This window comes from Oncorhynchus kisutch, linkage group LG12, assembly GCF_002021735.2.
Source record: "Oncorhynchus kisutch isolate 150728-3 linkage group LG12, Okis_V2, whole genome shotgun sequence".
In the NCBI taxonomy this organism is placed as follows: domain Eukaryota; kingdom Metazoa; phylum Chordata; class Actinopteri; order Salmoniformes; family Salmonidae; genus Oncorhynchus; species Oncorhynchus kisutch.
The window spans coordinates 55,105,534-55,128,033 of NC_034185.2; the positions used below are offsets into that span (position 1 = coordinate 55,105,534).

General features: G+C 44.7%; 1 protein-coding gene across 5 annotated transcripts in view; it reads left to right on the top strand.

The window, feature by feature from the left end:
* Positions 1-22,500, top strand: part of LOC109901286 (neuronal membrane glycoprotein M6-a) — a 73,238-nt gene that overhangs the window by 17,096 nt on the left and 33,642 nt on the right. Inside the window, exon 1 of one of the 5 annotated variants that reach the window (XM_031837838.1) lies at positions 3,772-4,281. The exons of 3 other annotated variants lie outside the window; for them this stretch is intronic. In XM_031837838.1, coding sequence (XP_031693698.1) covers positions 4,245-4,281 — 37 coding nt within the window. In that variant the 5' untranslated portion in view covers positions 3,772-4,244. Of the gene's footprint in view, positions 1-3,771; positions 4,282-22,500 lie in introns of those variants that run through there. One more of the 5 variants, XM_031837842.1, reaches the window with a different exon arrangement.

Here is a 22,500-nt window from a genome sequence, read left to right on the forward strand (position 1 = left end):
AAAGTACATAGTAACATACATACTCACAACTATTAGTCCTAAAGTACATAGTAACATACATACTCACAACTATTCAACTGTACATAGAAGTCTTCCACCCATGTTAGAGCCAATACAGTCTCTGCATAGTACTGTTTGTCAACCTTCTACAGCCCTCATTTAAAACAACAATTATGCTGCTATTTAATAACCTAGGTCCTAGAGGTAAGCAATGTTCAATAATGTACAATTAACCAAATAATGAATTCATAATTAATCTGTATGGCATATATTCAGAATGATTACATGACATGTTCTAGGCTATCAGTATGTTGAGTCTGTGTCTTGGTTTCAGTAATGTGTCTCTTGAGAAAATTACAACTTGTATGGTAGAGAAGATTTGATTGTTTTGTCGTTGGAACACTGTCTTGTTCAGAACTATTACTGCTTGGTTACTTTTTTTGTATTCGCCCTATTTTTGATACAGAAGCAGTAGTGTGTGTGGGCGGGCGGGCGGGCCTACCTCCAGACCTGTGGTATGAGTCATCCATCCTGGCCCTAGGTTCTCAGAAACTCAACCTCTCTGCCATTTTAGCCAATTACAGCCCGTCTCTCAGGTTGTCATGGCGCAGCTCCCCATTGTCTGATTAGTATGCGCGAGATGCTGAGATTAGAGACATTAATAGCATAGTAATGGCCAGATAAGTTGCTGGTTCATAGCATAAGTATCAAAATAACTAAAAGTTCTGCACTGTGAGTGTCACAATCTTTTTTCATCTCATCTGTCGTTGTTCATTGGCGCAGTAGACCTACATTCCTGTCACTTGAATTCTACACAAAAGCACATGGCTTACTTCCAGATCTGTAGTATCTGTAGTATCAGTATTTCATTCAGTATCGTTCTTCTATCTCTTATACGTCTAGAGTATCTGCCTTGTGCATCTGGACGATCTGATTCCTGAGATCTTTAGTCAGCTGTCAGCCCAAGCCCAACCGTTTCTGATTCCACATCCACTCTGTATTCCTATCTACAGTGTCTTTCATCAACGTGAGCTCTACACTCCCCTCAGACCACACCTGATGCAGGGTCACTCCTCACTCCTCCTCTGCCCAGATAAACTCTGCTCTGCCACTACTTGCACACAATTATTATCAGCTGCGCTGCTTTTCTCTGGAGTCTGTGGCTCAATCTCAATTTGTCATTCTGTGATCGCTTGCATTCTATCTCCTCTCTTCCTTCTCAATTGTATTGGAGGACTTTCTCCTCAAAAGCATTTGGAGAAGGAGGCGAGGAGAGACGATGCAAGGAAAGATGAATTGAGAAAGAGTCGTCTTCGCTCCTATCTAGTAGCTGTGAAAGGCCCTCGCGTCTATAGCTGCTACATTGTTAATGACCTCGCTGACTGCAGCCAGTAATTTTCATCTCGGGCGGCGGCCACCACATCACATCTCACCGCCGTCGCCAGGCGCGCAGCTCGTGCTGTCGTTGCTAGGCTGTTGTACCTGCGTGCAGAGCGACGCGCGCCATGGTTACCACAGCCTCTGTTCAGTTCCTGCAGCCAGAGCAGAGTTGTGCTCAGGTCTCCCACTTGTCTTTACGTGGACGTGCCACTGCTGCTGACAGCATAGACAATGAACAGGATCAGATTCACACAGCAGTGAAAGACGTCTATGGTTTATTTCACCTGTGTGTGTTCTAATAATGACCTCGATTCATCATTTGCATTTTCATCATTTTTATCATCATGTGCCGTCGCCTTTAACCTGTTTCTTTGTCACCGTTCAATTGTCATCATTTAACGCCAATTGCTAATATTGATTGATTGAGAGATCATTGATTTGGCTGCAGGTCTTATCTCAATGTGTGTGTGTGTGTGTGTGTGTGTGTACGAAGCAGTAACACGCAGTACTTTTGTGTGTGTGTGTGTGTGTTGGCTGTTGGCCAGAGCAGTGTGACTGATTAGTGCTGTGTCCAACCCTGATTGTACTCGCCAACCATAACCAATCAGTGCCTCATACAGACAGTAGCCCTCGGTAGTACTGGCTGGGGTGCTGGGGAACGAGGCAGAGTGGAGATACACAACTCAAATCGATCTAGGTGTAACCAGTGATCAATTGTTGTCATTGAACCTTTATAAAGGTTTGTCTCATTGAGAGACAATCTTTTTTGCAAGAGGGACCTGTCTGATGACTAACCTTCTCTGAGACTAAAGCCTTTAATTCGCAACAACAAAGAAGTCTCATCAATACTTGGAGTCAAAGTATCGATATAATATTGTCCAAAATAATATGTAATTGTATCGATATTTTCCCCTATCACTAGTGTGTGTGTGTGTGTGTGTGAGAAAAGGGTTCCTCGAGAGCCATAGCACTGTATATCTTTTTTTGTGTTTTTTTTAACCCCCTTTTTCTCCCCAATTTCGTGGTATCCAATTATAAGTAGTTACTGTCTTGTCTCATCGCTACAACTCCCGTACGGGCTCGGGAGAGACTAAGGCTGGCCTCCGAAACACAACCCAACCAAGCCACACTGCTTAACGCAGCGCGCATCCAACACGGAAGACAGCCGCACCAATGTGTCGGAGGAAACACCGTACGCGCCCAACACAGGAGTCGCTAGTGCGCGATGAGACAAGGATATCCCTACCGGCCAAACCCTCCCTAACCCGGACGACGCTAGGCCAATTGTGCGTCGCCCAATGGACCTCCCGGTCGCGGCCGGCTGTGACAGAGCCTGGGCTCGAACACAGAGTCTCTGGTGGCACTGCGCCACCCGGGAGGCCCCGCATTGTATATCTTTGTGACAAAACACAGACATGCTTCCATCCAAGCCCAACACAGCAATGAAAAAAGGCATTATTAAATATCAGAAGGTAAAAACATATATCCTCTTCCTTTCACTAGTTGGTACATTTACTCTAAAAAACAGGGGGGTTTGGTGGGAGAGGAGGGTGAGAGGGAGAGTGGCTGTTGGGCTGGTTACAACCCTCCATCTGCTCACAGTGTGCTGGGCTGCTGCTGCTTCCACCATCCTGCTTCTAATACAAACCCTTAGTCCCTTGTTTTTATGGCTGAACACCTGCTTATGTCTTTCTCCTTGTAGCGAGCCCATTCCTCCTTTTCTGTCTTTCCAATTCAGCAGTATTGTTCCCAATTTCCATTTAAAGAAACTCACAGGGAAGTCGAGTTTCTCCTTCCATTCCTCCTGGAATCAGTCTCTCCTTTACACCCCTTCCTCCAAAAACATATTGATGCTTAAGACATTTAAAGGGAAGAGGAGTTTGATCTTTCTCTCCAGTCCAGTTATGTGCTTCCTGGTGTTGTGGTTTCTAGTCATGGACAGGAGGAATTGATCGTCTTCAGAAGAACAGAAGGAATGAGACCAGGGGCTGCCGAGCTCTGAGAGAGAGAGATACGGGTGTGAGAGTCCGAGAGAGATGGAAGGGAGTGAGAGCTGAAAGAGAGGGAGGTGTGTGAGTGCCGGAGAGAGAAAGAGAGAGAGAGAGAAAGAGAGAGAGAGAGAGAGAGAGAGAGAGAGAGAGAGAGAAACGAGGGAGGGGTGTGAGTGCCGGAGAGATGGAAGGGAGTGAGAGCTGAAAGAGAGGGAGGTGTGTGAGTGCCGGAGAGAGAAAGAGAGAGAGAGAGAGAGAGAGAGAGAGAGAGAGAGAGAGAGAAACGAGGGAGGGGTGTGAGTGCCGGAGAGAGAAAGAGAGAGAGAGAGAGAGAAAGAGAGAGAGAGAGAGAGTGAGACAGAGAGAGAGAGAGAGAGAGAGAGAGAGAGAGAGAGAGAGAGAGAGAGAGAGAGAGAGAGGAACGAGGGAGGGGTGTGAGTGCCGGAGAGAGAAAGAGAGAGAGAGAGAGGAACGAGGGAGGGGTGTGAGTGCCGGAGAGAGAAAGAGAGAGAGAGAAAGAGAGAGAGAGAGAGAGAGAGAGAGAGGAACGAGGGAGGGGTGTGAGTGCCGGAGAGAGAGAGAGAGGAGCGAGGGAGGGGTGTGAGTGAGAGTCTGAGAGAGACGGCACAACACTGAGAGCGGACTTCCCTAGGAGCTGCTCACTGCTACAACGCCACAACTCACAGCTAGGGGACAAAACACACCCCAACACACTCAGACTGTACACACACCCAGACTGTACACACACCCAGACTGTACACACACTCAGACTGTACACACACCCAGCCGAGAGGAGGCTTTATCCACTTCTGACCGAGAGGCTTTGTGAAATTTCTGTGTATTGATATCGAAGTGGACACAAACCCAGTCACAATGGAAGAGAATATGGAAGAAGGACAGAATTCAAAAGGTACGGTGTAAAATCTTTAAATAATATTTATACATCTCGGAGCTAATCCATGTTTCCTTTGTGCTGCTGCTGCTGCTGCAACTGTATGTACTGTATCCCGATGTTACACACTCTCTCTTTGACACAGACGTGTATTTGGATGCTGCCAAGCAGAGAATAAGCTACTGATGCAGACAAAGAAACACATGGATTGTAATTACTTGAGTGTTTTTGGGGAGATTTTTTTTCATTATTATTGATTGTCATCATCGTTCATTGGAATTGTTTTATTTTGATTGGAGCGATGCTGTTTTGAAAGGTGGAGGGAGGGGAGGATGGAGGGAGGGAGAGAGAGAGAGAGAAGGAGGCGGGTGCTTGGGTGTCCCTTGTTTGTTGAGTGGTGGATTGGAGGGGGGGGGGTCCGTGGGAATTGTCTTGTCTTCTGCTTGAACGCTTGTCTTGATGGCTCACAGGAGACAGCAGAGAAGTGAATTGACTTCCCTCCATCCCTCCCTCCTTCTCTCACCCTCCCGATTTTCCCCGGGTATGGCAACAATGCAGCTATTACTTTGCTATCTAAGCTGAAATCAGCTGAAATCAGATTAGCGCGCCTGTCTGTCCTCCTGTCCCTTTGTCTCAGTAACAGTTGTTTGTTTAGTGGCGGGGTGCTTGGCTGCTGTACCATTCATCTCATTTAACGGCACTGTGCTGGAGGATGGGCAGGTGTTGTCTTGTCGAGGGGGAACAACAGAACACGTATGCAGCGCTAGCTAAGACTATTTACCCATTATGAATGAAAAATGCGAATGCGTTGTCTGTTATGGAGATGGGATGAATATTTTTGACTGTTTTTATAGATGACGAACACTCTTAGCCAATCAGAGCAAAGCATGGGGACCCATCTTTAGCCCAAGCAGATGCTACCCTTCCTTCCTTCCCTGCCCCTCCCTCTCCTCCCCCACACCGCTTTCACATACACAATTTACACATATGAACCACATACCCCCGCCCCTCCACTAAAAACAGGTTACAAAAGGTTACACGTGGGGTTGGAGTGTAGAGAGAGAGACAGAGGGGGAGAGAGACAGCGATAGTCTTCCATAACAAAGCCATCACCTACAGAGAGATGAACCTGGAGAAGAGCCCCTTAAGCAAGCTGGTCCTGGGGCTCTGCTCACAAACACAAACAGAGCCCCAGGACAGCAACACAACTAGACCCAACCAAATCCTGAGAAAACAAAAATATAATTACTTCACACATTGGAAAGAATTAACTAAAAAACAGAGCAAACTAGAATGCTATTTGGCCCTAAACAGAGAGTAAACAGTGGCAGAATACCTGACCACTGTAACTGACCCAAACTTAAGGAAAGCTTTGACTATGTACAGACTCAGTGATCATAGCCTTGCTATTGAGAGAGGCCGCCGTAGGCAGACCTGGCTCTCACGAGAAGACAGGCTATGTGCACACTGCCCATGAGGTGAAAACTGAGCTGCACTTCCTAACCTCCTGCCAAATGTATGACCATATTAGAGACACATATTTCCCTCAGATTACACAGACCCACAAAGAATTTGAAAACAAATCAAATTTTGATAAACTCCCATATCTACTGGGTGAAATACCACAGTGTGCCATCACAGCAGCAAGATTTGTGACCTGTTTGCACAAGAAAAGGGCAACCAGTGAGGAACAAGCACCATTGTAAATACAACCCATATGTATGTTTATTTATTTTCCCTTTTATACTTAAACTATTTGCACATCGTTAAGACACTGTATATAGACATAATATAACATTTGAAATGTCTTTATTCTTTTGTAACTTGTGTGAGTGTAATATTTACTGTTCATTTTTTATTGTTTATTTCACTTTTGCTTATCCATTTCACTTGCTTTGGCAATGTAAACATGTTTCCCATGCCAATAAAGCCTCTTGAGTTGAATTGAGAATGAGAAAGAGGGAGTGAGAGAGGGGGGAGGGAGAGAGAGAGAGAGAGAGAAGGGGGAGAAAGAAAGATAGGGGAGAGAGTGAGAGAGTGAAGGTTCCATGGTCATTGTCCTTCCAGTGATCCCCGGCGCATCTTTAAGTAACTGTTCTGCTGCTCATTAGTCCTGACCCACTTCTGAAAGAGAGAGAGAGAGAGAGAGAGAGAGAGAGAGAGAGAGAGAGAGAGGGCGTAAAGAGGGAGATGGAGGGAGAGAGAGAAAGAAAAACAGGGCAGCGTAAACATAACATTTTGTTTTTGTAGACAACCATAAGCTTTCTTTTCTCACTCTCTCCATCTCTCTCTCATCCTCTCTCTATCTCTCATCCTCCCTCTCCCTCTCTCTGTCTCTCTCTGTCTCTGTCTCTGTCTCTCTCTCTGTCTCTCTTCTCTCTCTCTTTCTCTCTCTCTTTGTCTGTCTCTCTACCTCTCTCTATCTCTTCTCTCTTTGTCTCTCTCTCTCTCAATTCAATTCACTGGGCTTTATTTGCATGGGAAACATATGTTAACAACTCTGTTTCTGTCTCTGTCCCTTCTCTCTCTCTATCCCTTCTCTCTCTCTTTGTCTCTGTCTCTCTCTCTATCCCTTCTCTCTCTCTCTGTCCCTTCTCTCTCTCTATCCCTTCTCTCTCTATCCCTTCTCTCTCTCTCTGTCCCTTCTCTCTCTCTGTCCCTTCTCTCTCTCTATCCCTTCTCTCTCTCTTTGTCTCTGTCTCTCTCTCTATCCCTTCTCTCTCTCTCTGTCCCTTCTCTCTCTCTATCCCTTCTCTCTCTCTTTGTCTCTGTCTCTCTCTCTATCCCTTCTCTCTCTCTCTGTCCCTTCTCTCTCTCTATCCCTTCTCTCTCTCTCTGTCCCTTCTCTCTCTCTCTGTCCCTTCTCTCTCTCTATCCCTTCTCTCTCTCTTTGTCTCTGTCTCTCTATCTCTCTCTCTCCCTTCCAATGCCAAAATAACTACAACCATATGGCGATGGTACTCAATGTGTCCAAATCCAAAATGTTCCCTGTCACAGTTTGACAGCAACAGAGTCTGACTATGTTTACCGACAGGGGTTGGTGGGATTAGATGGTTGTCTACTTCTGAGTGAGCACCACCCACCTCTGGGAGGAAATGTGTTAGCTCCGGCCTTTGGACAAATCTTCAACAGCTGGACTCGAACCATTTGAAGTTCCCATTAGTTGTTTCCCTGCATGTCATCTCTTCTTGAGATAATAATGAATGCCTTGGGGTGTTGGATAGCAGAATACTGATAGTCTCTCTCTCTCTCTCTCTCTCTCTCTCTCTCTCTCTCTCTCTCTCTCTCTCTCTCTCTACCTCCCTCTATGCGGCTGCGGGTCTCCTATACTTCATTGCGGCATTCTTGGCTAACCACAAATATAGCCGAACCCACAGAAAAAAATGATCAATGCAAATCTCTTTAGCAGGCGAAGGGAAAGGACAATTGGAGGGAGAGGGCAAGGGATGACAGAAGGAGGGATGGAGGGAGGGAGGTAGCTGGGTGAGGAGAGATGTGCTGTGGAGAAACAAAACGACAGCGATGGTAGTGACGACGGAGAGATGGGAGGTGCTCTTTCGCTCTCTCTCTGATGGATGGAGGGATGCTGTTTTGGAGAAAGCAGGAGGGATAGCGGGAGTAGGTTTGAAGAAGGAAGGATGGAGATTAACAAGGTAATGGTGTCGATTTTTGAGAAAGCAAATACCGCCTACCCATATATCAATGCGGCAACACACACTTACACAGACATTAATCACTGTACGCACACACACACTTACACAGACATTCATCACTGTACGCACACACACACACACACACACACACACACACACATAAACATATCTGGTCTCCCCAAACACTTAGATTTAGAAATACAGAGCATTACAAAGTACTGTGTGTGTGTGTGGTGGGGGGGGGTCATAAAGTAGGCTCATAACGGTGATGACGGTACTGACGAACATGGTTATGATTCTGATGGCGTTATGGTGCTGATTATGGGGTCGGTGATGCTGAATGTTATGGTGATGACTGGTTGAGACAAAAGTGCTATTTGTTGACTAAAATCTCCTGCCTGATTTCAATAAACTATTCCTTGTCATCCTCCACCATCTCCAATCTCCTGTTGATTGTATCAGGAAGTACAGCACTTCCCCACATTGCAAAGCATTCATAGCTTGGAAAATGGAGGGCTTATAATATAATTCAATTAGAATCAAGCCGGTCTCTGAGGCAGTTTGAATATTGAAGCACTATTGATTTATCTGGGCGTGATAAGCTGCAGTGGGAGAGAAATGAAATACCCAGGCTGCACTCCCCCATCTACAGCTAGCGTCATGCTGCTGTTGCTATCAACAGAACTCCGACATAGGAATGTATGAACATCCATCCTTAGCACTCTCTTGTATCTCTGTAACAGAGCTGTGTGGGATTTTCGCGGCTAATAGTTTTACGTTGATCAATTTGAATTACTAATTGGCTGTCTTCCTTCACTTTGGGGTAAAGTTATTGGACGTTGCTTGTCATTTAGGACAGTGGAGCTTTTTTCTGTTCGTACAAACAGTCGAGTTGAGACAATTGTTGTCACATTACTGACTCTGGGGCATAAATAATTGACTACTGGTCCACTGTGGATTCCATCAGTGATTGAGCCTGGAAACATAGTTAGATAGTGTACTGTGCTGTGAAATGGGTGCTGAAATGACACTGATCCCCCCTCAAACTGAGGTTCAGTAACAAAAATACTCTCATTCTCTATGCGTGTGGATAAAATGTTGAACCAGTGTATTCAGTGATATAGTTCTATAGAAATACCTCACACTCTACTGACTACAAACTCACCTTCGGGCTTGTCTAGGCTCTTTGATTACATTCTTGAGGGTCTGTGACTCAGACTGTGGGTTCCAAGATAGATATCTGAATCTACTTGATACAGTGCCTGTGCAAGCTATAAGCTACAAATCACCGTCCCTTCACCCACCAGTGGGTATTGGCCAAGAGAAAGTGATCTATAACTCTCAGTATCCAGGAGGCAGTTAGTGGGGCGTGGGGGTCATGCAGAGAAGGAGGCAGGCAGGGAGGGAGGGAGAGAGGCAGGGAGAGAGGGAGGGAGGCAGGGAGAGAGGGAGGGAGAGAGGGAGAGAGGGAGGGAGGCATGGAGAGAGAGAGGGAGGCAGGGAGAGAGGGAGAGAGGCATGGAGAGAGGGAGGGAGGCAGGGAGAGAGAGAGATAGGCAGGGAGAGAAGGAGGCAGACAGGGAGTAGTGTTCCGTTGCTCCAGGGTGATTGCTAGCCTGGCCTTGGCACTGATAAGACCTGAACCATAACACTTCCTGCCTGGATGGTCCTTGTGTAGTCTATTTAGGCCAGAAAGACCCGGCCGGGGCTTCCCTCTCTTCCATTCTGTCTGCTCCACTCCTCTCCGGCCTGCAATTATGCTAACAAGCTCTATCATTGTTCCAGCTTGAGGAGCCTGGGGACTAAAGTTCTGAGAGGAAGGTCAAGGTACCAGGGCAACGCCACCGATTACGTCCGATGAGTGTTCTGACTGGGGTCTCTGGGAAAGCGGACTTTGGCTAGCGCTGGACTGGCTATAACTGGACAATAGCTTCTCTTACAGTCTTCTAGATTTTTGTTGTTTGCTTGTATTTTGGAGCAGAATTGTATTGAAGTCAAGCAACTGTTTTGTTGTGCTCTGTTCAGATGGGTACGATTGCTTACCTCAAGGCCTTTGTTGATTAGCTTACTCTACCAGACTCTACCAGGGTGCCACTGTATAAACCCACTGTTAGGTTAAATGATGTGTGACACCAAGGTCATGGGTTCAAAACCCAGCCAGGAATACAGTCATTTGTTGACATTACATCAACACTTACTGTCATTTAGTAAACATCAACAGATTATGACACATGTAGCTTGGAGTAAATGACTCTGTGTGTACTGTCAATCTAGAGCACAGTAGAACATACTAGAACTGCATACTCAATCTAGCTAGACAGGGTTATAGGCATTGGACTTTGATTGTGCACAGTGATAGACAATACAATCTATAGATTGGTGCAATGTCAGTGGTGTTTCAGGCTAATAGCAATTATCTAGCCTGAGATTTGTCATTTCCCATCCCATTGTCCTTGCGACCGGTAGCCTACATTGCGCGACATATTTGTGTTGAGAATCGTTGTTTAACAATGATCGCTTTTACGGTTGAATTTTCATGCCAGAAGTTCTAAAAGGACCATCTTTAAATGTACAATGGAATTTGTCCCCGGGGTGGAAATTGGATGCTGTGTCTTCTATCGATTTTTGGCGTTCTCCTTTTGTTTATGGGACCATTATTGAAGTCAAGCGACTTGTTTTGTTACGCTGTGTGCAGACAGACAGCCAGACAGCAAACTGCCACGGTCCACTCGTCATCATCATAAAAGGATGGCAGCTTAAGAACAGTTAATTCATTTTCATTTTGCAGTTATCAGACGATACTAAGACCTTATGAGGCGTTCATCGATACTATAATGCATCATACCTGTTTGCCTTATGTAAAGTGTTACCCTCGGGCTATATTGTACATTGTCAGTCTTTCGCAATGGAACAGGAAAGCACCATAGATGCTAGCTCCCTAGGAAGGCCACTAAATATGTGTATACTACCAATAAAATGTGATTTGATTTCATTAGCAGAGCCATCGGCAGTGCTGCGGTGTCTTGCAGGATGGACTCCATCAAAAGACACTTTGTTTAATGCTGTTGCCGAGTGTTCCTGGTTTACGATGCTGCCTGGGCCGGTACTGACACGGAGGCTAATGAATGACCTCTAATTACAGTGCAGTTAGTACCAGCACCATCATTTAGCACTTCCTGTTTGTCCCCCCAGGCAAATGAACATGAATCAAACCCAGTTGGTAACACTATAGCAGGACACATACATGGACACTCTTGTCATTCCCCAATGTCATGCTGGTGTTAGGAGATGGTTGTCGATTTGGTGGCTTAAAGTGAGACCAGTGGGGATTGAGTATAATGATGGGGAGGAGGATGATGTTGAGGAGGGGAGGGAAGGGAAAGGGGAAACCTAGTCAGTTGCACAACTGCATGCGTTCAACCCGAAATGTGTCTCGTTAGAGGATAATGGTGTAGCGAGACACACGATGAGGTCGCAGTGATACATCGTTCCGATCTGTCAGACTCCCAGCGTAATGACTGCAGAGGTAGGGAGCGGAGTGTACCATGTCCACAGACTGAGGCAGTTCAAATTCTGTTGATTCAGAATTTAAGATGAAGTACAGGGCCAGAAGGGAGAGGTCAGGGTTCTGTTGTTGTGTCTGCTGCTCTTGAGGGAAGCACCCAGGCACTTAACCCCTGTGTTTTATTCTGACCCCTCACTGACGTCGTAAAAATAGGCCTTTCTATTTACTTCATGTATTATGGAAGACGTGTGGAAAGGTTGCTGTTGGGTTGTTGGACTGGTAAAGGGTTACCACGGCCACCGATGTCTGTTTCCAGCCATGGGTGTTTCGTCCAAAGACAATTCTCTTTACCACAGTTGCTAGAGAGATCCACTTTGTTACTGTCAGCTCTCAGGGTGATGTGGTAGTGAAACTATCTATCTAAAAGCCTTTGAGCAATGGAAGGTAGCGCTTCAAAGGGAAGAGAGACATATGAGCGTGAAAGACGTTCCACTTGATGAAAGACTGCGTTCCTCTTGCTGTGCGGGTTTACAATAAAATTGTTTATTGATGTGGAGACTGGAATGCGGTGGCATGCCGTTGGGAACCAACCTGTGGAAATGGATAGGATGCGGCTATCTTTTCCCCTCTCTCACAGTGATGTGATGACACAACCTACAGTCCCTAATGCCCCTGCTTAGTGAACGGGGTGATTACAGGGTATCTGTTACTGGAGGGCATCACTTACTCTGCTCTCACAGAAACACCATACATCTCTATTGATTATAGTAGCCTCCCCAACACTTAGCCCAAAGTTACATCATTTGTTTTTTGAGCACATTTTTATTGCTGGACATAGAGGACTGTAAAAAACACCAGGAAATCAGCTCCAAGTGGTTTTAATGTTGGAAATCTGTACCCAAGTATTCCCACTCATAACAGAGAGACACGTGTAAGCAAGGTTTGAAATGATTCCGCTTTAGTCAAATATTATATATGTTTGGGCGTCATGCAGTCAATTTGCAGTCTACAATTTATTTGTAATTATGTTCCGGCCCCCAGACCATCCACTCAAGAAAAACATCGGCCTGCGGCTAAATCGAATTGATCCCTGACAAGCTTTAATACTCTCAGTGACATAAAGTATGAGACCCAGGTTTATGCTTATAACAAGTGATGATACAATAATAATGCATTAAAACGGTGGGCTTTAAGTAAAGTCTTACCCAAAAAGCATACAGGTTTGGATATATTTCAACGTTTATTTGGCCCATCTTTGTAGCATGAGAGGTTAAAGGTAATGCATATTAGAATAAGCTGACCCAGAATTAAAGCTAGTGAAGGAATAATACATTTACCATGAGTCATCCTGTGGAAAATGGTGCTATGGAATAATGCATTTGACAACACTTAAAAGACGGAGCTGCTTTTCAGCCGCCCAAAATGGCCACTTTCCCCACACAGCAAATTAATTGAGCAACACTATGTGTATGAGAATAGTGGTGCTTCTAAATTGTAGACAAAAACACTAATCTGACACAACCCAAAAACAGGATGTGCTTTATACCATGATGCTATTGTTAGCAATAGCTTTAAGTTATTTATACGTAGTTTAACCTGTTCCTATCCTGTTAGCAGTTAGCCCAGACTCTGTTTAGCTACAGATGTAGGATCTTAATTTGAGCCAGTTTGCTACACCAGGAAAATAATCCTGCAGCAACAGGAAATGTGAATTATATTGTGGATTATAATGAATGGACATGTTTGTAGTGTAGCGTTCGTCGTCCTCGTCTGAGGAGGAGTAGGAGAGATCGGACCAATATGCAGCGTGGTACGTGTCCATGTTAATTTATAACAGAACACTAAACAAAATAACAACGGAGAATGAAACGAAACAGTTCTGAAAGGTGACATACACGAAACAGAAAACATTCACCCACAAAACACAGGTGGGAAAAGGCTACCTAAGTATGATTCTCAATCAGAGACAACGAACGACACCTGCCTCTGATTGAGAACCCTACCAGGCCAAACACATAAACACAACCTAGAAAAACGAACGTAGACTGCCCACCCCAACTCACGCCCTGACCATACTAACACAAAGACAAAATAAAGGAACTAAGGTCAGAAACGTGACATGTAGAGGTTGATACATTTTTCATTACAGCAAATCACATCTGAAATTTCAAAGTGGAAACTTTAGAAGCCTTAAATACACAACAAATGTGCATTTCCTGCCAAGCAGAAATATCCTACATCTGCATAAACTGTGCCTAATGGTCTAATTGACAGACATGCCTGTCGCAGGACTTTCCCAGTGAAGTTCACATAATGTAGAAGGGCTTTGGAGAGATAGCTTCCTGTGAAATGGAAGCTTGGCCCCAGTGATGTCCTGGGCCGTACGCACTACCCTCTGTAGTGCCTTGTGGTCGGAGGCTGAGCAGTTGCCATACCAGCCAGTGAAGCAACCATGCTCTCGATGGTGCAGCTGTAGAACCTTTTGAGGATTTGAGGACACATGCCAAATCTTTTCAGTCTCCTGGGGGGGAATAGAATTTGTAGTGCCCTCTTCACAACTGTTTTAGTGTGTTTGGACCATGATAGTTTGTTGGTGATGTGGACACACATCGCTCTCAACCTGTTCCACTGCAGCCCCGTCGATAAGAATTGGAGCGTGCTCGGTCTTCCTATAGTCCACAATCATCCCCTTTGCCCTGTTGTCCTTGCACCACATGGCCAGGTCTCTGACCTCCTCCCTATAGGCTGTCTCATCGTTGTTGGTGATCAGGCCTACCACTTAGGTGTTATTGGCAAACTTGATGCTGGTGTTGCAGTCGTGCCTGGCCATGCAGTCATAAGTGAACAGGGAGTACAGGAGGGGACTGAACACTTACCAGTGAGGGGACCCCGTGTTGAGGATCAGCGTGGCAGATGTGTTGTTACCTACCCTTAACACCTGTGGGGCGACCCATCAAGAAGTCCAGGAAACAGTTGCAGAGGGAGGTGTTTAGTCCCAGGGTCCTTAGCTTATTGATGAGCTTCGTGGGCACTTTGGTGTTGAACTCTGAGCTGCAGTCAATAAACAGCATTCTCACATAGGTGTTCCTTTTGTCCAGGTGGGAAAGGTTTGTATGGCGTGCAATAGAGATTGCATCATCAGTGGATCTGTTGTGGCGGTATGCAAATTGTAGTTGGTCTAGGGTTTCTGGGATGATGGTGTTGATGTGAGCCATGACCAGCCTGTCAAAGCACTTTATGGCTACAGACCTGAGTGCTACGGGATTGGTTGGTCATATAGTCGCAGAGCAATCCAGTTGGGTTGTTGTGGAAACAGCTTAGTGATGCTGTGAGCCCTGTGGTGGTACAGCCAGGATGTCTATGTGTTTATTTCCATCACTGTAGCCTGTCTATAGGCTACATGAGGATCACATACTGTATGGCCATGGAGATCCTATACAATTCTATATGTAATTCTATGTGAATGGCTAATGGCCGTATTGCAGAGCCAAAATGAAACATCTCTGCAGTCAAACTGTGTACGTCACCACACATTCAGAAACGTTTATCTTTCTCCACCAGACTCAAAACAGTTAGTTTCTCATCCAAATCTACTAGATTTAAATTTTCTCTGAACGCCAAAAAAACACGATGGGTTAAGAGGTACATCACCATGGCAGGGCGTTTTAAATGAACCTTTCCTTGGTACGTGAAGCGGCTTTAATATCATCCGGTCCCCCCACCACCCCTCTCTCCTCCACTGTATCCTCTTTGTATTAATCTGAGTCTGTCTCTTAGCAACCGGATGATTGACAGTTGAGGATTGCTTTTAGCGGCGGGGGGAGATGCTGTCAGCTAGAATCATACGCTCCCACTACAAAGACAATTATAGTCAATTATATTCAATCCTTTGCTGTTTGATATGGAGGGATGGTCATCGTATTAGGTGTTTAGATCAACACCCTTTTTGTTTGTATTCATCATTACATTTTAGCAGTGACGTTTGAGACAATTATTGACAAAGGAACTTAGATTAATATGGTTTGATTGTTTGTTTTGTGATTTTGGTTAGTCCTCTCTGTGTGTGGTGTGAGATGTTTTGATGTGTCGTTTTCACACACACACACACACAGAGTTTTATAATCCTTGTAGGAACCAGAAAATGTATTCCCTTTCAAAAGCATTTTTTCCTTAACCCCTAAACCATAACCTAGCCCTAACTTTAAACCCTATCTTTAACCCTAACCCTTAAGCCTAAAATAGTATTTTTCCTTTTAGGGACTGGCAAAATGTCCCCACCTGGATAGTTAAACACACACACACACACACACACACACAACATATTGCTTTATAAAGACCTGAGAGCATCGATGTCTCTGGGCTTTGGGTTGTGTTTTCAGTCTCACTGTCAGTGGTGGAAAAAGTACTCAATTCTCATACTTGAGTTAAAGTAAAGATAGCTTAATAGAAAATGACTTAAGTGAAAGTCACCCCGTAAAATACTACTTGAGTAAAAGTCTACAAGTATTTGGTTTTATATATGCCTAAGTATCAAAAGTAAATGGAATTGCTAAAATATACTTATGTATCAAAAGTCAACTTTAAAGTTCCTTATATTAAGCAAGCCAGACAGCACAAGATTATAATGATTATTATTTTTAACAGATAGCCAGGGTCACACTACAATTTACAAACAAGGCATTTGTGTTTAGTGAGTCCAGCAGATCAGAGGCAGTATGACCCTGGCTGTCACGGTTTTCCTCCTCTTCGTCTGAAGAAGAGAGGCGAGAGGGATCGGAGGACCAATATGCAGCGTGGTAAGTGTTCATGGTTTTAATAGGAAAACTCAAACATGAACACAACTACAAAACAAGGACCGTGAAAACCGTAACAGTCCTAACTGGTGCATAAAACACAAAGACAGGAAACAATCACCCACAAAATACCCAAAGAATATGGCTGCCTAAATATGGTTCCCAATCAGAGACAACAATAAACACCTGCCTCTGATCGAGAACCAATCTAGGCAACCATAGACTTACCTAGACACCTAAACTGAACACAACCCCATAAATCTACAAAAAACCCTAGACAAGAAAAACACATAAATCACCCATATCACACCCTGGCCTAACCAAAATAAGAAAGAAAACAAAGATAACCAAGGCCCGGGCGTGACACTGGCACTGAATTGGACCATTTTCTGCCCTGCTAAGCATTCAAAATGTAACGAGTACTTTTGGGTGTCAGGGAAAATGTAAATAACTTTCTTTAGGATTGTAATGAAGTAAAAGTAAAAGCTGTCAAAAATATAAATAGAAAAGTAAAGTACAGATACCCCCAAAAACGACTTAAGTAGTACTTTAAAGTATGTTTTACTTTAAGTACTTTACACCACTGCTCACTGTAGTGGAGGTCAGAGGAACTGTAAATAATACAATGGGAGTGTTGAAGAGGAGGAGAGAAAACACCAGACCAGGGCTTGAGTGAAGGCTGGAAGAATTGTTTTGGGGAGGCTTGTAATGTAGCCAGTGACAGCTGCTATCACATACCATTCCCCAGGCAGTACAGTGCATGACCTCTCTGGAGCATCACTCTGATTATCCTTCTGTAGAAGAGCGTCAAGGACCAAGAACCTGCTACTGCCAGAGGAAGAGGAGTGACACACTGCTAGTGTCCGTGCATAAGGAAATGAACACGATCTCTCCAACCAAGGTGCAGGAATGGAGGAACAGTAGAGAGGAGAATATACATTTTCCCACCTTGCCTGCACAATTACCCCCTCTGGGATAAAGAATAAAACATTAACATTGAATTGAATTGAAAGAGGTATTATGGAACTATACAGTGACCTCTACGGTGGAAAGGGATCCAAAAGGGTTCTTCGGCTGTCTCCATAGTAGAACTCTTAATGGTTACATGTAGAACGCTCTGTATAAAGAGTTCTACATGGAACCCGAAATGCTTCTACCTGCAACCAAAAAGAGTTATTCAAAGGGTTCTCCTATGGGGACAGCCGAAAAACTCTAAGGTTATAGCACCTTTTTTTCTAAGAGTGTATCCTCACCTGTCTCCTGTGTCCATCAAATCCCTCTCCTGTTATTTCCATCACTCCTCCACCCCTCCTCCTCTATCACTCCTCCTCCATCCCTCCTCCTCATCCCTCCTCCATCACTCGTCCTCCATCACTCCTCCATCCTTCCTCCTCCATCTCTCCACCATCACTCCTCCATCCCTGCTCCATCACTCCTCCATCCCTCCCCCATTACTCCTCCATTACTCCTCCATCACTCGTCCTCCATCACTCCTCCATCCATCCTTCCTCCTCCATCTCTCCACCATCACTCCTCCATCCTTCCTCCTCCATCCTTCCTCCTCCATCTCTCCACCATCACTCCTCCATCCCTGCTCCATCACTCCTCCATCCCTCCCCCATTACTCCCCCATTACTCCTCCATCACTCGTCATCACTTCTCACTGTGTCCATGACTCACTGCTTTATACAACACCATACATTATGGATGAGACACAAACGGATGCCTAAAAGTCTCAATCCATAGAGCTATCATTTGAAGATCCACCTCTGGATCTCCTGCCTGCCACAAGAGCGTGTTAGCCACTAAAGCCGATGGGTTGGCTTGGGGAGCTAACACAAGTGTTCAGGTACCAGGCAAAGTTACTCATCACTGTTACACACTGTAGTTGATCTGAGTCCTATGAGACGTCACAAACGCCTTGGATGCAGGACTATATATCTAGTGAACAAGTGGGACATCTGTAAACCCTGGCACTGAATCCTCGTGCATCTCTCTGCACTGCACAGCGTAGTGCATGTTGATAGATGTCCTGCAGAAGATTATGCTGCTGTTACAACCCTAATGTTGCTTACTACCCTTGGCTGCCAACACAGTTTTGTAATAAAGCCTAGAACCACATTGAGAGCTTAGGTTATTTGATACTGACGTAGAGTAACATTGTAAAAACAGACACTTACAATAGGGGTAATTGGAGAAAGAAATCGTGATTTATGAACATTCAATTCATAATAGCACAGTATTACCATAAGATAACATTATATTAAACTATGTTCATTCAACCTATGGAAAACCCATGAGTTATAACGGTGGCCATTTTGAAAAAGATAGCCATCTTGGTGTAATAGCCTAGATAATTGCCGTCAAAAGTAATCGGGGGAATCATCGGGGGAGGTTGGTTTTCCTTTGTGTTCTTTGTTGTTTACATGATTTAGTGACGATATTATGGTTGCCTCGTCGCTAGCTGTTTTCCATGTCAGAGTTGAGTAAACACACGACAGGCACAAAGGGGTCTGTTGTTATTGTTTTTGTACAATCTGAGGCCCACTGCTTTATTGCTGTCTGTTGTATGGTAATGGTCCAGGCTGGGTTGGGCTGTTTGTCATGTGACTGTCACCCCTCCCCTCAGAGCAGTAGCTGCAGTCTGTCTGGGCTCTGGCTCAGTCACAGGATTTAGACCCTTCTCTATAACCTACAGGCCCATTGGGCATGTGTGTGTGTTGGGACAGTGCTCTGGTTCTAATCATCAGGAGGGTTTTTGAGATGTTCATTTTCATATGGTATATAAAATGTCTCTCTCTCTTTCTCTCTCTCTCTCTCTCTCTCTCTGTGGCTGGTAGATGTAAATCTAGCTAGCCAGATAGGCCAGCTGGACATGGTGTGAATAAGCCAGCAGGCTATAGCCACCTGACAGCCAGAACCCTCAGGAGTTTGGCCGTGAGACTCATCTCTCCCTCCTCCCCGAGTGGGCTAACACAGCATCCTCAGAGCTCGGGCCCTTCCCATCTAATGTCCTTGTTCAACCCCATCAGCCCAACCTGTCATCATAGCATGTCCTGTTCTGTATGAACGGCCTATTGAATATCAAAACCTTTGAACATCTTAATTGCCATGACGGGTGTTAATATCCTGAATTAATTATATCCACCTTGTTCAGTTTGTCTGCGACAACATACAATTAAGTGGCCCATGGGGTTATCAAAGCCACAGTCCTCATATCGCTGTCATCATGCTCCAATGCAATCAACTGAGAAATTGGTAACCTCTCTGAACCTCAAACTCCCATTACCTTAACCATAGAGGTCACCTAACACCCATTACCTTAACCGTAGAGGTCACCTAACAACCATTACCATAACCGTAGAGGTCACCTAACAACCATTACCATAACCGTAGAGTTCACCTAACAACCATTACCATAACCGTAGAGGTCACCTAACAACCATTACCATAACCGTAGAGGTCACCTAACTCCCATTACCTTAACCGTAGAGGTCACCTAACTCCCATTACCTTAACCACCTACAGTAAGTCCCTGTCCTCACTGCACTGACCTCAGTGATTCCGACCGCCTGGTCTGTCTCTATGTTTTTCTAGTCAGTCTACCCCCCCCCCCCCATAACTGGAACATAACACAAGCCCAATCAGTGGAAGACAAAAGATCATTCTAATATCCCGAACACAGACCCCTCATTCATTCAGTCTGGCCTGTTGACGTCAGGACCAGACACAGAGTTTCTATAATGGGCTTCGGGTCAGCTTGTTATTTGTTAGTGAATACCAGTAATCACCATCAGTCCCGGCTCACAAAAGACCCTCGAAAAGACACGACCAGAGCAGTGTGCCCCTTCCAAATTGCTTCTACAAATGATACCATAGCGCCTTCCTTTTATCCAACCAGTCAAGCTTCAGTCACGAATCAGCTTGGTGTGCCAAACAAGCGAAGAACTTGACAGCCGTTGAAGAGGTTTAGTGACCGTAGCTACCAAGGCTTACTTATTCAGACTGAATGCAGGCTCAGAAATCTGCTGGCTCAGAACTGTCTGGCGTCAATAATTGCTGCAATAATAAGTCATGAAAGGGGGAAACTCGGATTGTTATTTCGTGATTGGACACAAGAACGCCATGCAAGGGTTGTCAGGGAATTAACATAGTGTTGCCAAGTTACGGCATTGATAAAAGGGCAAACAAGGAAAAGGAAAAGCACACTCCATGTCAATGATTGGACCACATTGGACCACTGACACATTGGACCATATCATTTATACACAATAGACCATCGTTCATGCGTTGTCACAGACGCATCTTTTGAGACCGATATTGAGAATGTTAAAATATTTGGAAGGAATACTACAGTAGGCTATATTGTATTGTATATTATATTGTATTGTAACATTGTATTTATTGTCTCGACAGGCTGCCTGCTGTACTCTCCCTACTGTGTAGTATAACACGTGAGTGGTAGTGGATGAGTGGTAGTGGATCTGTCCTTAAAGCCGTATTAACCACATTACACTGCTGATACCCCTCAGAGCAGGTCAACAACACCTCAGGCTCAGGCCCAAGGACTCAGACGCCAAAGCTCTCTGGGTCATCCCTCTCACTGTCTGTATCTCTCTCTCTCTCTCTCTCTCTCTCTCTCTCATTCTCTGCCTTTCCCTCTCTCTCATTCTCTGCCTTTCCCTCTCTCTCTCTCTCTCTCTCTCTCTCGTTCTCTCTCTCTCTTTCTCTCTCTCTCTCTCTCTCTTTCTCTCTCTCTCTTTCTCTCTTTCTCTCTCTCTCTTTCTCTATCTATCTATCTACAGTTGAAGTCGGAAGTTTACATACACTTTAGCCAAATACATTTAAACTCAGTTTTTCACAATTCCTGACATTTAATCCGAGTACAAATTCTCCGTCTTAGGTCAGTTAGGATCACCGCTTTATTTTAAGAATGTGAAATGTCAGAATAATAGTAGAGATAATGGTTTATTTCAGCTATTATTTCTTTCATCACATTCCCAGTGGGTCAGAAGTTAACATACACTCAATTAGTATTTGGTAGCGTTGCCTTTACATTTTTTTACTTGTTTCGGGTAGCCTTCCACAAGCTTCTCACAATAAGTGCATTTTGGCCCATTCCTCCTGACAGCGCTGGTGTAACTGAGTCAGGTTTGTCGGCCTCCTTACTCGCACACACTTTTTCAGTTCACTTTTGCCCACAAAGGATCCATAAGATTGAGGTCAGGGCTTTGTGATGGCCACTCAAATACCTCGACTTTGTTGTCCTTAAGCCATTTTGCCACAACTTTGGAAGAATGCGTGGGGTCATTGTCCATTTGGAAGACCCATTTGCGACCAAGCTTTAACTTCCTGTTGTTGCTTCAATATATCCACATAATTTTCGTCATGATGCCATCTATTTTGTTAAGTGCACAAGTCCCTCCTGCAGCAAAGCACCCCCCCCCCCCCCCCCCAACATGATGCTGCCACCCCCGTGCTTCACAGTTGGGATGGTGTTCTTTGGCTTGCAAGCCTCCCCCTTTTTCCTCCAAACATAACGATGGTCATTATGGCCAAACAGTTCTATTTTTGTTTCATCAGACAAGAGGACATTTCTCCAAAAAGTATGATCTTTGTCCAAATGTGCAGTTGAAAACTGTAGTCTGGCTTTTTTATGGAGATTTTGGAGCAGTGACTTCTTCCTTATACTTCTGTACCTGTTTCCTCCAGCATCTTCACAAGGTCCTTTCCTGTTGTTCTGGGATTGATTTGCACTTTTTGCACCAAATACGTTCATCTCTAGGAGACAGAACGTGTCTCCTTCCTGAGCGGTATGACGGCTGCGTGGTCCCATGGTGTTTATACTTGCGTACTATTGTTTGTACAGATGAACGTGGTACCTTCAGGCATTTGGAAATTGCTCCCAAGGATGAACCAGATTTGTGGAGGTCTACAATTATCTTTCTGAGGTCTTGGCTGATTTCTTTGGATTTTCCCATGATGTCAAGCAAAGAGGCACTGAGTTTGAAGGTAGGCCTTGAAATACATCCACAGGTACACCTCCAATTGACTCAAATGATGTCAATTAGCCTATCAGAAGCTACTAAAGCCATGACATCATTTTCTGGAATTTTCCAAGCTGTTTACTGGAATTTTCCAAGCTGTTTAAAGGCACAGTCAACTTAGTGTATGTAAACTTCTGACCCACTGGAATTGTGATACAGTGAATTATAAGTGAAATAATCTGTCTGTAAACAATTGTTGTAAAAATTACTTGTGTCATGCACAATGTAGATGTCCTAAC